This window comes from Lytechinus variegatus, chromosome 7, assembly GCF_018143015.1.
Source record: "Lytechinus variegatus isolate NC3 chromosome 7, Lvar_3.0, whole genome shotgun sequence".
NCBI classification, from domain to species: domain Eukaryota; kingdom Metazoa; phylum Echinodermata; class Echinoidea; order Temnopleuroida; family Toxopneustidae; genus Lytechinus; species Lytechinus variegatus.
The window spans coordinates 39,196,029-39,214,772 of record NC_054746.1 but is presented as its reverse complement, the minus strand read 5'-3'; the positions used below and the strand labels follow the sequence as shown (position 1 = coordinate 39,214,772).

At 35.5% G+C, this 18,744-nt stretch overlaps 1 protein-coding gene across 1 annotated transcript; it reads left to right on the top strand.

Annotated features, from left to right (window-relative positions):
* Positions 1–4,577: 4,577 nt before the first annotated feature.
* Positions 4,578–18,252, top strand: LOC121419249 (malate dehydrogenase, cytoplasmic-like). Its single transcript, XM_041613632.1, has 8 exons — positions 4,578–4,692; positions 8,409–8,507; positions 10,617–10,713; positions 12,289–12,464; positions 12,812–12,934; positions 13,212–13,388; positions 14,060–14,173; positions 17,690–18,252. Exons 1-8 carry the CDS (start codon positions 4,690–4,692, stop codon positions 17,903–17,905), a joined length of 1,005 nt encoding a protein of 334 aa, XP_041469566.1. The 5' UTR covers positions 4,578–4,689; the 3' UTR covers positions 17,906–18,252.
* Positions 18,253–18,744: the final 492 nt, after the last annotated feature.

Here is an 18,744-nt window from a genome sequence, read left to right as displayed (position 1 = left end):
TTATCCTGATATTATCAAATGTTTTATTAGATAGCCATCCAGTTTATGATTTAAAAAAGTGCTTATAGAACGTCCACTTATCATCTCAGGATGTCAAAAATTTTCAACTCGCGCTTCGCACTCGCATGATTTTTTGGGTGAGATATAATTTTCATGACCGCATGCAAACAGCTAGTCCTTAAAGGGATGGTCCAGGCTGAAAATATTATATCTAAATAAATAGAGTAAAATTCTTAGAGCAAAATGCTGAAAATTTCGTCAAAATCGGATAACAAATAAGTTATTGAATCTAAAGTTTATCAATATTTTGTGAAGACAGTTATATGCACATCGTCATGAATATTATCAGGTGGGCTGATGATGTCACATCCCCACTTTCCCTTTTTCTTATGTTATTACATGAAATCATAAATGTTTCATTTCATTTTTTCATATTATGTAAATGACGCGTCTCCATTATATGAAACAAGATGCGGCAGTAAATAACTAATGCATTTAATCAGTTGTCAATCCAATTGTTTAAGTTCTTGATAGAAATATTTTGAATGAACCTAATTTCATGTAATAAAATATAAAAGAATAAGTGAGGATATGCAGCGGCGTAATAGAGGTCGTTGGCCAGGGGGAGGGGGGCAAGAGCCAAAAATTTCTCCGTAATATCATAGTATGAACAAGTGTCATGGCCGGTGTAATGAGGCGACGATTTTGGGAGGGACAGACGTTTGCGTATAGGCAGAATTTATCTTTAAAAAAAAAGTTGCGAGCGAGCGAAGCAAGTGAGCAAAAATTTTGAAATTTTTTATAAAAAAAAAAATCAATTTTGTGATACTGATTTTGACATGATATCCAGAAAATTATATTGCACTCTTCTCTCTTTCAATTCCTTCTTTTTTGTGGTCTGTATTATGCCACTGTGAACATGATTCTTTGCGGCAGTAGCGTGATCAAACTAGAGTAAAAAAAAAAACGAGAGGCGCTGTATGGCGCATGTGCTAAAAAGCTGCTTGATATAAGTCCCGAGGGAGCGAAGCGAGCGAGAAAAAAACACTTTTAATGAGAATCCAACTTTGAGATTTTTGTTTACATTATATTCAGTAAATAAAATCATATCCTATACACGTTTCCATTGCTTTTCTTTCCTCCTTTTTTTTTCTTGGTTGTAGAACTTTTGGGGACCATGGCCCAACCCTTCCATACTCAAATACTGCAGTGCTATGCGGTTAATGTGGTCCGTCTGGAGCCCCAGAACATTTTGATATCAAAGCCATTTAAACCTCGCAGATTGCCGCAATTTGTAATCAAATCGCGGGGATATATAAAATATAGCTCTTATTTATTCAACCCAGTTGAACCAAATATTTTGAGGGGGCAAATATATTAATGTGGGAAAATTTGTTTAAAAAAATCGCCAGCGAGCAAAGCGAGCTGGATGATGACTATATCTTCTATTTATGTGTTAGATTTTTCCATCATATTCAGAAAATAACACATTTTAATTGTTTCCATTCATTTTCATTATACATTGTCTCTTATAATTTCTTTTATTTCCTCTTGCATGGGTGTGGAACCAAGACCCCCCCCCCGGCCTGTACGCCAGTGATTGAACGTAAAGCTTAGTTTAGGAAGGGTTCCTACAGGGGGCGTTATAGAGCCATTTGAAGGTTATAAATAAAGAGCCCCTACTGCGTGGGGTCTGGGGCAAAGCCCCGGTAGCTTATTTGCATAAAATTTAGCAAGCTTATATAGCACAATGTTGTATGCAGTCCATCTTTCTTCCCGCTCTTTATTTTCTATCCTCGGCAGCCCGGTCGTATTATTAAGTTTTTTCTCTTGTCCCTAGCTTTCTTTGTTTTCCAATTTAGCTTTAGACTAAGTTCACTCAACCTTCATTTCCCGCTATTGTTTGCCATTTTGTCATCTTTAAATTTATTTTCCATCATGCTATTGCATTACATAGGCTTATTTCACTGATAGATCAGTGGCTTATTTCGGAATGATTCGTTCGTTCTCAAATGTTCTTTCGTTCCTTTTCCCGATTTCATTCTTTTTCCATTAAAAAAAATCTTCGTTTTTTTTCACTTTTCCCTTTCCTTTTCCTCCTTTCCTTTCCTTGCCTCTAACAACCGGAAAGCTTGCCCTGTGGTTTGCCCGACATAGCAACAACTAATGTATGCAAAGTAGATTCCAAGTTTTGAAATACCATTGTTAGATATACAGGTTAATGGAATAATTCGTCACTAGGCCCCAAGGGAAGAAACATCCATAAATTTGACTACATTAGTAAACCGGTCTATTAAGGAACATGGAGCTGTTGGAACAGATCTGCGTGAGCCGACAGTTTGTCATTTTTAACATGGACAAGCGTCAGTCCAACAGCCCTACGCTTGTGTAACAGACATAAGCGGATCCAGGGGGCCGAGGGACCCCCCCCCCCCCCCGGTTGGCGGAGCAAAAAAAAGGAAAAAAGAACGAAAGAAAGAAAGACAGAAAGAAAGAAAGAAAGAAAAGGGAAAAGAGAGGAGAAAAAAAGAAGAGGAGGAAGACGAGTGAATAAAATAAGATGAGGGGAAGACTTGGAAAATAAAAGAATCTTTCATGTCACTATATAAAATTTTCGCTCGCGCTTTGCGCTCGCATTGCCTGTTAGGTAATTTTCATATTTTGTTCAATATGGAGTTTAAATATCAAGTTTGGAAGGCAATATACAACACACATTTCACCTCGGAAATCGACCTTTCATTACGGTGTGATTTTAAACATTAATTTTTAAAAAGTGCTCTTTAGCTGTAAACATGTCAGTTTATGGTCTGAATATTGACATTTCTGCTCGTGCTGCGCGCTCGCAAATTTTGATTGGTACCTATCAATTTCGTGTATTCCATAATTAAAAAAAATATCAATTTTCAGGTCTGATTGTCTTTCTTTCTTTCTTTTTTTTCTGCCGTCCTCAATTCCCTTCCTTTTTTTATTTCTTTAAGTTTTTCTCTTCTCTCCCTTTTCTCCTTTTTTTTCCTTCTCGCCCCCCATTTTCCAGACGGCAGCGCTGATTTACAGACGCCCGAAATTAGTGGGGGGGGGGGAATCGCACCCCCTTCGATCCTTTAGCGACAGCCCTGATTCATCAAAATCGGATAAGAAATAATTAAGTTATTGAAGTTTTGTGAAAACAGTCGTCATGAATATTCATTAGGTGGGGTGAAGATATCACATCTCCACTTTCCGTTTTCTTATGTTATTCAGTTCAGTTCAGTTCGTATTTATTTCATCTCTAAAAACAATGAGTACATATTTGCATCAAATATACACATCAAGTATACAGATTAATAATAGAACGAATAAATCATACAAAAATAACTTAGGATAGATACAATGATATAATTTGGCCTATATGGTCATAGAAGAAATGAAATAGGAAGACTTAAAATAAAGCCAGCAATGGCCTTGTGAGATAAAGTCTCCTTAACTATCAAATGCTTATGTGGAGGCTATACTTTGCATATTATAATAAAAACAAATATATATACATAAAAAACAAAGGTGACATAAAGGTTGAAGGATACATGCATAAAATCATAATCTTTTCATTATTTTATACTTAAGTGAATAATATGTCTCCCTTATAATGAAAAAAGTTGCAGCAATAAATATCTAATGCACTTAATCAGTTGTCAAATCCAATTTTTCCAGTTCTTGGAGGAAAAACTTTGAATAAACCAAATTAATAAGATACAAAAGAGCAAGTGGGGATGTGACATCATCAGCCCACACCTACTGAATGTTCATGGCGACTGTTTTCATAAAATATTGCTAAACTTTAAAATTCATGTATCTTTGTTATTTGGCTATCAAGCTAAATACTTTATTTCAGCCCGATCATCGATCCCTTTATATCCTTTTTATCTCTCAGTTACAAGCCTCTAATGATTTTTTTCAATGGCTATAATAATGAGTTTGTTATTATAAACCACCTAGACCTAACTACAGTTAATATTAAAAAAAAGCGAAGCGAGCGAGAAATTTTTCAGCAGTTGGAACACATCCCGGAGAAGATCAAGACATGATGACCACAATGTGATTGGATGCTGGTATGGACATACAGCTTACAGATAGCTTCATGGTATGGATGTGGCGAACGGGGCTTTAAGATCGGCCCCTCGAAATGCCCTCGACCCCGCCTCCTTCGTTTGCACGCTCCCGAAGTTAAATAGTCTGCTACTACAGACCTTAGACAGCAAAACTGTCGGTCGACATGGTTGATAATTAGTATTTTATTATTTATTTTCGTTGATCTTCAAGTTCCAGTACCTAAGTAATTTCTAAAAGTTCACATGAACTAAAACTTCTTTTTTGTCTGACAGCCCTGGGACTTAAGCGGATGTTCAAATGCTGTTTGTACAACTTGGCTGGTCAAGCAACTACTAACGAACTTTGACATCGTGACACATGTGACGAGGTGCCGCGGCTGCATGCAGATTACGCATGATCAGTGCGAGCTCGTTCTGCAAGTGCCGAGCTCTAGCTTTGACGCGTCGCGGCGGCGAGGCCGGCGGCTAGCGCTAGCGCCTAGCTGGCGATCGAGCTATATCAGCTATCAGCCAGGCGTAGGTAGTACACTGTGCATGCGTGGCTTCGACGGATTGACTGTGTACCGGTACAATTTCAGGCCTCTGAAGCTCAACTCTCATTAAAATGGTAAGCAATTAAGGCAATGTTGGCTTTACTTTTAGGCACAAGCCAGCCATGACAGAACCAGAAGATATTTAGCATTGCTTGGCTTGATAAAGTTAGCTATAATAATACAAATTTTTACACAACTCACAACAACTTGTGTTCAGCCTTTTTTCCACTGACATAGTCTAGATCGAGACCTAGGCCTAGGCTACCTATTTTAACTAGGCTACCTGTCCTTGATCCAGATCTTCTTATATTGGCCCTATTATATTTGGAACTAAATTAGCAGCACTGTCCAGTGTGTAGACCTCTGTCTCTCTCCACGACTGCCAGAGCCGAGGCACTCCACTTGTTTGAAAAGTACAGTCTTTATAAAGTCTAAAAGAGAGTTTAGGCCCCTAGGCCCTACTTAGATTTTAGAATGGAAAGTGTTGAAGTTCGTTGAGTAGGAACTAGGATTAGGAATGTGGTCAAGTGGAGTTGCCGTGGTCAAGTGGTCTGGTATAGCCTACATGGAAAGTCCGGGGTTCAATCCCCGGCCGGAGCACCTATGCCCATGAGCAAGGCATTTAATCTACAATGCTCTTTTATCCTGCTTTCATTGGTAACTATGTAGGCCCCTATGTGTGCACTTGTTAAAAAAAAAGGCTACCTATTCCACAATTTGAAATTTTGATATATTGCACACAAAATGAATTGCAGGTAGGACAATGAAAAAACAAAACAGCATTTCTACTATTACCTTAATATTCTAACATAAAGAGGAAACCTTGGGTTGATATATTGACGAGTCTTTTGACTTTTAATTGCAAAAAGAATGATATGTATCGTATTTGTATGAAAAAAATTGCCCATATTTTATGTTGACATGTTCTGTTCATTCATGGGCTGATTTAAAGTATATATGTTTAAAGTAACGAATATTGAAAACAAAATTATTTGGTACAATAATAACAAAGTATAAAAAGGAATATATTTTCCTAACTGGATAGAAACAATATTTTGGAAGTTAAACAAATCCGAACAGGTGGTGAATCAAAGAAGATTGATTCAGTATGTACTGTATTTAAAGAAAGAGAATTACTTTCTACCGTTGAATTGATGAAAATGCATTCCCGAAGTCATGGCTTGACAAATTACGTAATAATAGTGCACGAAATGTAAATAGTATGTCATCAAAATCCAGCACTATTGAAATATCATCAAAAGGTGACTGTATAGAAATCAATGGCATGAAAGCCAGACACTATTATCATTTGATGATCGAAAAGGAGAATAGAGACCTCCCTTGTATTCATTTTGGAACGATTTCTTTAGCTTGCTTCTTGAATCTATTAAAGTTTAAACTTGATTTTATAAACGACAACAGGATTAAACAATTTAATTTTAAATTAATTTTTAGAATACTACCAAGTAAAGACAGTCTTTGCAAATGGAAAATTAAAAATGATATTTTATGTAATATTTGTAAAGTTACAGAAACCAGTATTCTTATTCTTTTTACCTGTCAAGTGGTCACAGTATATTGGAAAATTGTTACTGAATTAATAGATGTTTTGTTCAATGTAAAGATTGTTCTGAACGAAAAAAATTATCCTGATAGGTCATGAAATAGAAAAAACAGAAATGAATGTTGGTATTCTTATATTAAATTTTTCACAATTTTAATCTATAGGAATGACATGTTTATCAGAAAATGTTTTGGAAATGACAAGCATATGACTCTTGCTTTTTATTTTACATACGTGTATGAAAGATCTAAAGGTAGATATTCTAATTTATTTAAGAAGAAAATGTAATTAGAAGAGACTTGATTTAAAACAGGTCTCAAAGGTTCTTTCGATCCTTTAGTTCCTGTTTCGTTATTTTATCTATATTTTTATTTGTGACTTTTGTATAAATGATTGTTAATATCGTATCAACAAATAAAGTCCCTCTTATGAGGATTAAGAGAAAAAAAATATTTACGAGTGTTATATTCATATACCAAGGCTCCACATTAACTTTTTTTGGTGGTGGCCCGAAAAATATAAAGAAAAACATTAATTAAAAATGAATAGGGCCTAAAACAAACTAAAATATTATGCAGTCACTAGCACGTACCACTATTCTTTATACATCTTGTATGTTAAAATGAAGAAAGAACCAACAGAGGGAAAAAAATTGAGAAAAAAACCAAAGAAAATGTAAGAAAAATTAAGACAAAATTATAAAAAAATGGGGAAAATTATTATTCAGAAGAAACATGTTCTTTAATCAGGCATATTCAATGGGAAGGGGTATAAATGGTTTAATCACTGTAAAAAATGAAAGAAAAAATAAGAAAATGGCATAAGTTATCTGGAAAAAACAGTGAGAAAATTCCTTCCTTATATTTGACAAAATGATGGAAAAAATTCACATTTCATATCAATGAAATGCCTTCCCAAAGTATTTACTTCCTTTAGAGTGGTTTAAGAAGTCATTTATAAACAAGAAAGAAAGAAGCTTTTTATTCATTTTTTGGCTAGAAGAGACACAGCGTCGAAATAAACCAAATATCAACATACATACAAATGCACATGTGGGACTGTGATGTACTCACCTATGTGTTTTATGTGTATTAATGCATTTGGAAATCTGTCTTTTTGAGTCAAAAGAGAGGTCATAATTCCTCCTTTTAATGCTTGCAAATAATCAGGTTTCAGTTATATGGACTGTAGAAGGGCATTTCATTGGTGTAAAATGTGACTTTGACATAGATTTTCAAAGTTCTGGGGAAGATTTCTTAGCAGTAACATTTCGTATCGCAGCTCCCCGAGTCTGAATAGACTGCAAGCGCACGGCTAGGTGCAGTGGTTTCATGCATGCAAAGCTCACCCAGACAGCCGGCATAGCCGGCTGTACAATAGTTACTGTATGCTAGCTGTAGGCCTACATACTGTCATGACTATGCAATCTTTGTGTGTGTGTATTTGTGTGTAGATTAACAAAAAAGGCGCATGACAAATTTTCTTGCAATTTGAACTGTAGAAAGTTGATAAATGCATGCAAAGTCGGGAGAAAATTGCGCTACTTTGAAAATTATTGGTTGCCCGATTCGGGCCACCAAAACTTAACATTTTTTAAATAATGGTTGCCCAAGATGATGTTTTGGTGGCCCCGGGCCACCGCTAATGTCTAGCCTTGCATATACTGTAGTTAAGAGTAGATCTAAACATATTTTCAAATATCTTTGGCAAAATTCCAGATTTGTATTTTATACATGAAAATAAGGGAATCCATAGAAATGAGATCATACAAAGGTAAAATATTTATTTTCTTTAACAATGGCAAACTTGGACAGTTAGATGGAGATGATGAAATAAGTTGATTTTTTCTGGAGTAGATTTATCAATAATTTACAATAATTTACAAAGATGACATTTCAAAGTATGACCCGAAACTGAGTTGCAGTATGTTAGGTGAGGCAAGATTAGGCTATAATACAAAGTAAGTAATACCTACAGTATGTTTTTAGGCAATATGAATTTAAGTTTTGAAATGATTTCCTATTGTCAATTATGGAATTGAGAATTAAACAGTTATTAGAACTATACACAGTTTATACCTTATGTCATGTTACATTACTTACGTCTTACGGTACATAGTCTTGTCTTTCCATTCATTTGCTGATTTCTAATTTTTAGAATGCGAGTACATGTAGCCATAGGTAAGGCATACAAATTATTGACAGTTTGTTTGCTTTTGTGTTGCAGGCTGCTCCACTTCGTGTGCTTGTAACCGGTGCTGCTGGACAGATTGCATATTCCCTTCTCTATTCCATTGGCAAGGGAGATGTCTTTGGACCAGAGCAGGTAAATTTCCTTTCAGCAGTTAAAAATAAATCAATTCAACATAAAATGTTATAGTTACTTAGTATGTTGTATTGAACCCCAGTGGCAGTGGATTTAAGCATTGGAGATTCAAAATCTACCACCCATAATTAGCTCAATATTGTCATTATTGTGTGTGATGTTGTCTTTTAATTTTAGTTTATAGATTCCAGTTCAACAATTGCATGATATTCAAACAGAATTTTTTAAAATATGAGAAAATCACATGAAAAGGAGAATCAGCAATATAAAATCTACAAAAATCAACAACCCAAGAAATGGTATATGAATTTATATATGGAGCTTATCAAGGGCAATCCCATGAGCCCCTTCCCCTTGAAAATCCATGGTTTCTTTGCCATCACAGCTCAAATTTTATTCTTTGTAGAAGACTTAAGCCCAAGGTCAAACTATATACAGTTGAGGCGAGAAGTTCACATACACCCAGGAAATTCAAAGAAAAGGTGACAATTGCCAAACATCATAAAATATACTGTATCTTTGTGCTATCATGAATAATTTGATATCAAACAAATTATGAGTATGTCATGCCCGTCATCACAATGCTTTGTCATCAGGATCTGAAAAATATTTAGGTGTCATTTTTTCCCCCAAAATCTACATTTTTTAGACAAATTGAAAATAAAAACATTTCATATTTGTGCAAGTTGCTTCTCACTACAAACATTGCAGATTAAACTTTTTTGTTCAGTAGTGACATATCATGATAGAAAATGTAGATCATAGATTTGGCATTTATATATTTCTATGAAACGATGTTTGGAAATATAATAACAAACAAATAGAATACATTTGGCACAAATATATGTTTTTTCTTCAAAGAAAATTCCACCTGAAATAAACTTTAATCCCAACAGCATCCCAGTCATGTGAAAGAGCTTAATGTGCTCTTTCATTTGATAACAAATTTGTCATGGTAGTATGTATATTTCTGAAGATATTTTATGATGTTTGGCAAGCGAACAAATTTCACTGAATTCCATGGTTATGTGTAAACTCAACTGTATATTCTGCAAGCACACATTCAAATTAGACAACCAAAGCCATGCCTAAATTAAAGTGAAGACCAGACTCTCAGGCCCGTATTCTGAAGTCAGGTTTAACTTAGACCATGGTCTAATTTTGTGTTAAAATTATGGGAAGCCAAAAGTGTCAAAGTTTTTATTAAGTTGTATTTTTCATATTTTTGCTGTGCTCTTTTCTGATTCATCGATGGTGAAGATAATCATTTATTTAAATACTTCCTACACAATTATGAATGATTTGAAAGCCAAATGAGCTGAAATATCAGATCTCTACCTTTAGTGATTTATGTAACAATTGGCTGCCTATACTTAGACCACAACTTTAAACCTAAACTACATGTAAGTTAAACCCGACTTCAGAATACGGGCCTCGGTGTCATATGGTAGAGCTAGCCACAGTACATAGCAAAACATTTACTTGTGACAATCACAAGATTGATATTTAATTATTTCCCCCATGGCCCTCATTTAAAGATTTATTAATCAATGCTATGAAATATGGACACTTTTAGTGTAAACACTAAGCAGTTGTGGAGATGTCTACACTTACATTTTACTGGTTTAAGAGACGTAACCATACAGTGCTAAATATGTTTTAATCGGGGGGGGGGGGGGGGCTCATTTGCCCCATCAGGCATGTAAAGTTCAAAGGCCTCCAGTATAAAAAAAAAGGAGGGAAAGTGGTGGATTTTGCTATGTACAGTATTGGCATGTACCATAATGCCTTACAAAAGTAAACAAAGAAAAGACATAATACACATTTTTATTTTGAGGTGCTGCTAAGTTTGTGCCCCTTCTGGCCATGTGCATTGTGCTATGAGATATTGTCTATGCTCAAGATAATGAACTGTTTCAAATACCACACAAACAGCAATCTCATAGACGCTGGTAAACTTGAGTGAGCTAAAAACAACTAACTCGGGCCCTTATTTACCCCTATATGTATGCTTACATATTGAAATAGTGGGAGAGAAAGGGAGGGGGATGTGAAAGAAATATGATTTACATGTACACTTTCTGAATGTGTTTGTATTTTTGTTGACAGACTTTGGAACTTGTCCTGTTGGATATCCCACAAATGATGACAGTTTTAGGTGGGGTCGTCATGGAACTCCAAGATTGTTCTCTACCTCTTGTCCAGAGTGAGTTTTATCATTGCATATATTGGAAGAAAAGTGCAGTGGCCCTTGGAAGTGATCGATTTTACCCATGTAACTGTCCCAAATGCTCAAGTTTGTGTATTGTAGCTGTTATATCTAGACTTGTAAATGAAAATCCTCTGTCTTTTTTATGGAAATATAACATGGTTTCACTTCATTTTCCATTCAAATTAGAATTATTTATTCATGATATATACATTTTGAATCCATTTTAAACCAGTATGATAAGAATTAAAGGAACATTTGGTCAGTTTTAAGGTTTTTGGGGTCACTTCCCTAACAGTTTAAATGTTTACCAAAATTTGTAAATGTTCTTTGTGTTAGTGGTCGTTTAAATATTGGTTAAATGTTGTGACTCATGCCTAGTCAATTTCAAGGTACAATTGTCCCTTTTCCAAATGGTTGTAAATTTGTAAACCTTTTTTTGTCAACAGTCATATGAATGTCCGTTAAACGTTAAAATAAGAATTCTAAATCAGTTGATTTCATATTTTATCGCTGCACTGGGATCCTATTGGTGAAATGCTGTTGTGACCTAGTATAATGAAAGTGATGACCCACCATCCTCTTGTGAATTGTGCACACTTAAAATGTTCTGCTGTGTTGGGCAATGTATGTTGGTAAAAAAAATATTCTGGGCAATTATTAAGCAAATTTATTACCCAATTATTAGTTTTTATTACCCAATTTGGACAGATTGTTGTGTGGTCACCGTCAGTATGTTGCCCAGTGATGGTTAAAAATTGGGCCTTTTTTGGCCTACCTTTTTAAGAGTGTGAGTATCCCTTGTGCTTTTAAATTGTCTGCTCTGGCCAAACTTGTTTCTGATTTGAAAGTGCACCTCCAACTTTTGTCGTTTTTACAGGGGGAAAAAATTGTATGTCTTACTTTACTTTATGAATATGTGAGCCATTGACAATATGAAATATAGGAAACTGATTTCGATTTAACACACTCTTGTTTGTTTGAATGCTTTTCAAGAATTAAAAAGATTGGGTATTAATGTACCTTAATTGGCATGTATACATGTATATATTTAGTGAAAGAAGAGAACAGTGGGAGGCATATCTTATATTAAGGTTCCCCAGAGCTATCTGCCCTTTGGAATAATTGGTGATGGTAAAAAAAAAACTTCTGCCGGGAATCGAACCCAGGCCCCCAGCTTTGAACGCTGGTGCCTTAACCACTAGACCACAGAGATGGGTAGTGGCTAGGGCGACCCCTGATCGGATTGACCGTCAGATAAACATAATTTTGACACCACTAATTAAATTTTGAACAATGACAAGCAGACATAGCTTGGCTGGATCAAAGCTATTGCTTAGATACAGTACATGTATGAGACAAATTATACAAATGTGAGAAATTATATATACAAATCATACAGCAGCTTTGGCAACATATGTTGTTTAAAAAAAAATGAATGAAGAGAATAATGGTAGGCGTAGCGTAAATCAAGGTTCCCCAGAGCTATCTGCCCTTTTTTTGGCTTTGCCCCTCTGCCACTCATATATGTACATGTGGTTTTGAATGCATTTTTGTGATTTTCCTAAATAGAGATTACTGAAACTTGTGATGTGAAGGAGGCATTTACTGATGTTGATTATGCTGTCCTCGTGGGAGCCATGCCCCGTAGGGAGGGTATGGAACGATCTGATCTTCTCAAGGCCAATGTCAAGATATTTGAATCCCAGGGAAAAGCTATCGATCAGTTTGCTAAGAAAACAGTCAAGGTAAAAAATATTTTTTCCATTTATTTTAGAAGGCTTTAAGATGACATGCTGAATCTCATTAGGATTACTCAAATAGATTCCACCACATTATCTGATTGGGGATTCGGGTGAAATCCTGGTGGTTTCAAGCTGTGGAATGATCCCATAGTGGTTGTAGTATCAATAAACAACACTGATGACAATATATTTTCATTCATAAGTCATAAAAAGGGAATATATGTATTAAAGGTTGCAGTTACGCTTTATGCATCATGTACATTCATTATTTTTCATTCAAATTGTTCAGCAATACCATATGATTCTTTTTTTTATTTACCAAATATGAAATTCTTTTTGACACTCTTTAGGTACTGGTTGTTGGAAACCCAGCAAACACCAATTGTTTGGTCTGCATGAAATGTGCTCCTTCTATACCTCAAGAAAATTTTTCTTGTATGACAAGACTGGATCAAAACAGGGCCCAGGCTCAGGTGAGTTAATATGAACCAATCTCATGTACAAGTATTTAATATCTATTTCTTTGAGTAAGTAATTTCTGTACCAATATTGCCCAAATGAAAGCCCATTATGTTTGACATAAATAATCTTAAACCAATACAAGAATTTCAGTTCCACCTGCTGAAGTACACATGACATGCAATGTACAAGTGTCGTCTTTCTCTGTTCCATAGCCCTTTATAGATGCAATAAGATGATCCTCATACTGGTTCACTTTTCTTTTCATGAATGATTTGTACATATTCTCAGATTGCCAATCGTTTGAGTGTTGCTTGCAATGCTGTTAAGAAAGTTACCATCTGGGGTAACCACTCCAGTACTCAATTCCCTGATGCTGCTCATGCTGTTGTAGACATTGATGGCCAGCAGCTGAAAGCTCCTGAAGCTGTCAAGGATGATGATTGGCTCAATGGAGAATTCATCAAGGTAGTCTTATTTTGACTTTTTGCTCATATTAGATCTGTGCAGTCAGTTGCAGAAAGAGTTGTGTTTAAACGCAAGTCAAAAAATCAATCGCAAGTCCCAAATGCGCGCTGTTGATTGGTTGAAAATCAAGTTGCGCATGATTTTTAGAGTTGCGTTTGATTGCAATTCTTTCTGCAACGGGCCCCTGTGCACACAATTGCAATGTGGATAATAACTATCTCAAAATGATTTGAAATGTTTATATTCTACCAAGCAATTGGTTGATATTGCTAATTATTGAATTTTTCAAATTTCAGCCCAAGATTTGGTCTACAAAATAAAATTTAAAAACATGAATGAAAAATAAATTTGGTTGATTGCTGTGTAGTTAATTATCCTTTTTCTTTTATTATTCTTTTTTTGCATGATTAATAAATTATGCCAATTTGAATACAACTATAGGTGTTCAAATGTTAAGTTAATTTCTTTTGTTGTAACATATTTCCCCAACCTTTAAAGGTCTTCCAGAATAGTTTTTCAGAAAAATTAGCGAGGGATGATGTTAAAATGGGGATAGCCGTTTATAGGTGGAAGGTCAAGATTTGCAATTATGGTTTCTTGAATGTTTGTGCAACATAATTGAATGTGTATTAAGCGATTATACTTACCGCTATTTTTAACATGTTTTGTAGACTGTTCAAGTCCGTGGAGCTAGCATTATCAAGGCAAGGAAGCTATCCAGTGCTATGTCAGCTGCCAAGGCTATCTGTGATCACTTGAAGGACTGGCATTTTGGCACTTCCGAGGTAAATTATTAGTCTTTGTATCTTATTACTTACCATAAAATGATCATTTCTTCATTTCATGTTAATAAATTAACCCTTACTAGGCCAGGCTTTTTTGGGTGTTAGCTGGATGAGGGGGGGGGGTGACTTGAATCAACCCCCTTTGAGATCTTGGCTGCTGGTCGCCGCAAAATTTGCATGATAAAGTGTGGGATGTATTTATGCACAAAGTATACCTATAGTATAATCAGGGCTCCGTAACACAAAGGTTTGCGATGAATAGCAAATATGAAAGAACACTTCTGGTTGGTTCCTAGTCAGTATTTTGCGACAAATGCGCGTGTAACGTTGATCTTGATTGGTCAGTTAATTTAGCGATTGATCGCTAATCTTTGTGTGACACGGAGCCCTGATTTGCTAAGAAGGGCTCCTAGAGTGCTAATTTTAGGTGTGAATATTCTTTATACCATTCCTAACAGATGAAAAGTCAATTTGAAAGTCAACTTTTTACTTGTTTTATTATTCTGGGATGTATTTTTTGTTTTTCAACTTTTTGTTTTTCTTGTTTTTTTCTTTCAAATTTTATTGCAGAAAGGTTTTGAAGCATAGTTATGCTAAAACCACATAATTTCATAATTCATACCTATGCTCTGATTTGATGCAAAATGCTCTCAGAATGCTAATTTTTCATGTAAACATTTTTTATACTGTTCCTTACAAATGAAGAAGAAGAAAAAATATCTGGGTTGAAAGTCAATTTCTTATTCACATTATTGTTTTAGGGTGTATTTCTTTGTTTTTTATACACGACGTATTACAGTAGCATGCTCGGTGTCCGTCCACCTGTCCGCTAACTTTTCCTTGTAAATGCGATAACTTCAGTTTGACTTAACCTAGGCTCATATAATTTGGTGTGTATGATACTAGCAGTAGCATGGATCTCAGGAAACCTATTGATTTTGAGGTCAAAAGGTCAAGGTCAAACTGACATGTTTTCATCTTACCCTTCTGAAGTCCTCATTAACGTGATAACTTTAGATGAACCTAACCTAGGCTCATAAGATTTGGTGTGTATGATACTATCATAGATCCTAGGAATTCTATTGATTTTGAGGTCGGAAAGTCAAACGTGCTTTACATGCTTGACCAATGACTCCATTTTCTGCGTTATGGGCGGGCGTATTATCGCTCGCCTTAACAAAACTCTTGTCAACCTTTTGATTTTTTTTCCCACTAAATTTATTGCAATGACTTTTTGAAGCATAATCATATTAAAATCCATTTCAGCTGATAAATGTAAAAATAATCATGTCTTAACCCTAAAAAGACTGGGGGGGGCTGATTCAGCCCCCCCCTCAACATTTTTCGCGATAAATCCGCTCCGCGAATTTTTTTGACCGCGTCGCTCGCTGACTTTTTACTTTCAAGTCTCGCACAACTTTTGAGACCAAAATTGTGACCCCCGGGTACGCGGTTACAAAATTACGCAACATTTCGTAAGTGCATGCAGACCCAAAATTACTCAAAAAATGTGAATTTGTGTACAAATCCAATGCAAATAGTGTTCTTAGCCAAAATTCATAAATGTTTCATTATTTTTCTTTTTACTGCTTAAAATCAATTAATTTTATCTTGTTAATGGTCAAAATAAAGTCCCCGACAATTTCCATTGAAAAAACAATAAAAAACAAGTCGAAAAACAAAGAAATACATAAGAAATTTAGAAAACAATAGAATACATAAGAAAATAAATTTGATTTTGAAATTTTTTTAAACCAATTTGATCAAATGCCTATCTAGAGTATGTGAAACAAAAATTAGCATTTCAGGGGCATTTTATTAATTAAAGCAAACTTATGATTTTACGCATAAATTAACATAATTAATGAGACATGAGATTTTTTGCCAAATTTGATGTTATAGTTTTGTAGATAATGCCATGGGTAACGCGTGTGCCAATTTTCGTCGCGATCGCGCGATCAACGGCCGAGATCATAAGGGGGGCTGAATCAGCCCCCCCCACTCTATTTAGGCGTCGAAATAGCCCAGTCTATTTAGGGTTAATGAATATGAAAACTCAAGTTTCTTTGACTTTGTACACAAAATCATATTTTGGAGAAATTTTCAGGCTGATATGCTGCTGCACTTATGTTGCATTATTTTGCAACTGTGTACCTGGTTGTCAAAGTTTGGTCTTGAGAGGTGCACAAGCAAAATGTCGCCCAGTAGAGTGATCATGGTTTTTGTCTCACCTGCGAAGCAAAGTGAGACTATAGGCGCCGCTTTTGCGACGGCGGCGGCGGCGTCAACATCAAATCTTAACCTGAGGTTAAGTTTTTGAAATGACGTCATAACTTACAAAGTATATGGACCTAGTTAATAAAACTTGGCCATAAGGTTAATCAAGTATTACTGAACATCCTATTAGAGTTTCATGTCACATGACCAAGGTCAAAGGTCATTTAGGGTCAATGAACTTAGACCATGTTGGAGGAATCAACATCGAAATCTTAACCTGAGGTTAAGTTTTTGAAATGTCATCATAACTTAGAAAATATATGGACCTAGTTCATGAAACTTGGACATAAGGTTAATCAAGTATCACTGAACATCCTGCATGAGTTTCACGTCACATGACCAAGGTCAAAGGTCATTTAGGGTCAATGAACTTTGGCCGAATTGGGGATATCTGTTGAATTCCCATCATAACTTTGAAAGTTTATGGATCTGATTCATGAAATTTTGTGCAAGTTTCAGGTCTCATGATTAAGGTCAAAGGTCATTTAGGGTCAATGAACTTTGGCCGAATCGGGGTATTTGTTGAATTACCATCATAACTTTGAAAGTTTATTGGTCTAGTTCATTAAACTTGGACATTAGAGTAATCAAGTATCACTGAACATCCTGTGCGTGTTTCAGGTCACATGACCAAGGTCAAAGGTCAATGAACTTTGGCCGAATTGGGTGTATCTGTTGAATTACCATCATAACTTTGAAAGTTTATGGATCTGATTCATGAAACTTGTACATAAGAGTAATCAAGTATCACTGAACATCCTGTTCGAGTTTCAGGTCACATGATCAAGGTCAAAGGTCATGTAAGGTCAATGAACTTTGGCCATGTTGGGGTTTTTTGTTGAATAACCATCATATCTCTGTAAGTTTATTGGTCTAGTTCATAAAAAGTGGACATAAGAGTAACCATGTATCACTGAACATCTTGTGCGAGTTAGAGTAGTATTCAAAGTCAGCACTGCTGCTATATTGAACCGCGTGATGCAGGTGAGACGGCCAGAGGCATTCCACTTGTTAATCTTTGTTAGGCCTAAGTTTGATCATTTCATTGTGATATTTTTTGTGTGTCTTATATTTTTCAGGTGGCTCTAGAGAAAATGGTTGCTCCTGTAAATAAAGTTTTGAGGGTTGTAGAGAGTGATCTTGTTTGCTCCACAGGCAAAATCACCATGCCCGGATTATTTCAGAACATGATCTCTTTAGACTGCTAATATTTTGAGCTCATTTTCTTTCTTCTTGCAGGGTTCTTGGGTATCCATGGGAGTATACAGTGATAATAATCAGTACGGCATTCCACAGGGCCTCATGTACAGTATGCCAGTGGACATTGGTAAAGATGGAAGGTGGACTGTTGTCCAGGGTCTTAGCATCTCTGACTTTGCTCGAGAGAAGATGGACCTGACTGCCAAAGAGCTTCTTGATGAGAAGGAAGTTGCTTTCAAATTCATCCAACAATGACCGACTGCTCGTGGAATGAGTACAGACAAGTCTCGTCTCTGAGACTCTGTTTAGTCTATTTCTATGGAGAAAATTGAATGGAAACAAATGTTTAGCATATACTATATGATTGATATAAAACTTAATTGGTGTGGATTACTATTGAAGCTTTCTTTATATGACCATTTGAATGTGCAGCTAATAACCGTTCATCCCAATAAAACATGTTGGCCAGGTGATTAACTGACAAGGTATATACATATAATCTTTGAATGTAATATCAATTTTTCTGCCAGTTTGAAATATTGCTACCCATGGTAGTTTTGCTTCAAGAACTATTGTGCCATTGGAGTTGTGATGTTTGGTTTGCCTATAAAGTCTGTATTTTGTTTAATATTTTTCTCTTTTTGTCCACACTTTTATTTTACTACAACGGCCTATTTGATGGGTTCTGCATTAAATCTGATATCTTTGATTTATTCTTTTTGAAATTAAAGTGATTTCATTTGTATTGACTCTCCTTTTAAAGTACTCTTTCCACGGCCTCGAAGCTATACTTCATATTTTAGATGCCAATGATATACTAAGATGAGTATCCCAGTGCTTTCCTGATTAAATATGGTAGCCAATCTTCAGTGACCTATTTTGGGGTTTATTAAAGGTGATACAATCCTATCTTTAAATATTAGGGGCCTTAGGTGTGACTGTTGCAACTATTCTGAACATTTTAAAATAAGACATATGTATAATCCTTGTCAGGTCTTGAATTAATGATCCATGAATTATATAAAAAAAAACAGTTTTTATGTTGTTTTGACTCCCCAAATTGAAAACTATACTTATGAAGTAAAAAAACCTGT

Bases quoted from the DNA above. Each gene is read 5' to 3' on its own strand.
- LOC121419249 (XM_041613632.1), top strand. The intron at 10,714-12,288 runs GTGAGTTTTATC...TTTCCTAAATAG, and splicing joins TTCTCTACCTCTTGTCCAGA to AGATTACTGAAACTTGTGAT. The intron at 13,389-14,059 runs GTAGTCTTATTT...CATGTTTTGTAG, and splicing joins TCAATGGAGAATTCATCAAG to ACTGTTCAAGTCCGTGGAGC.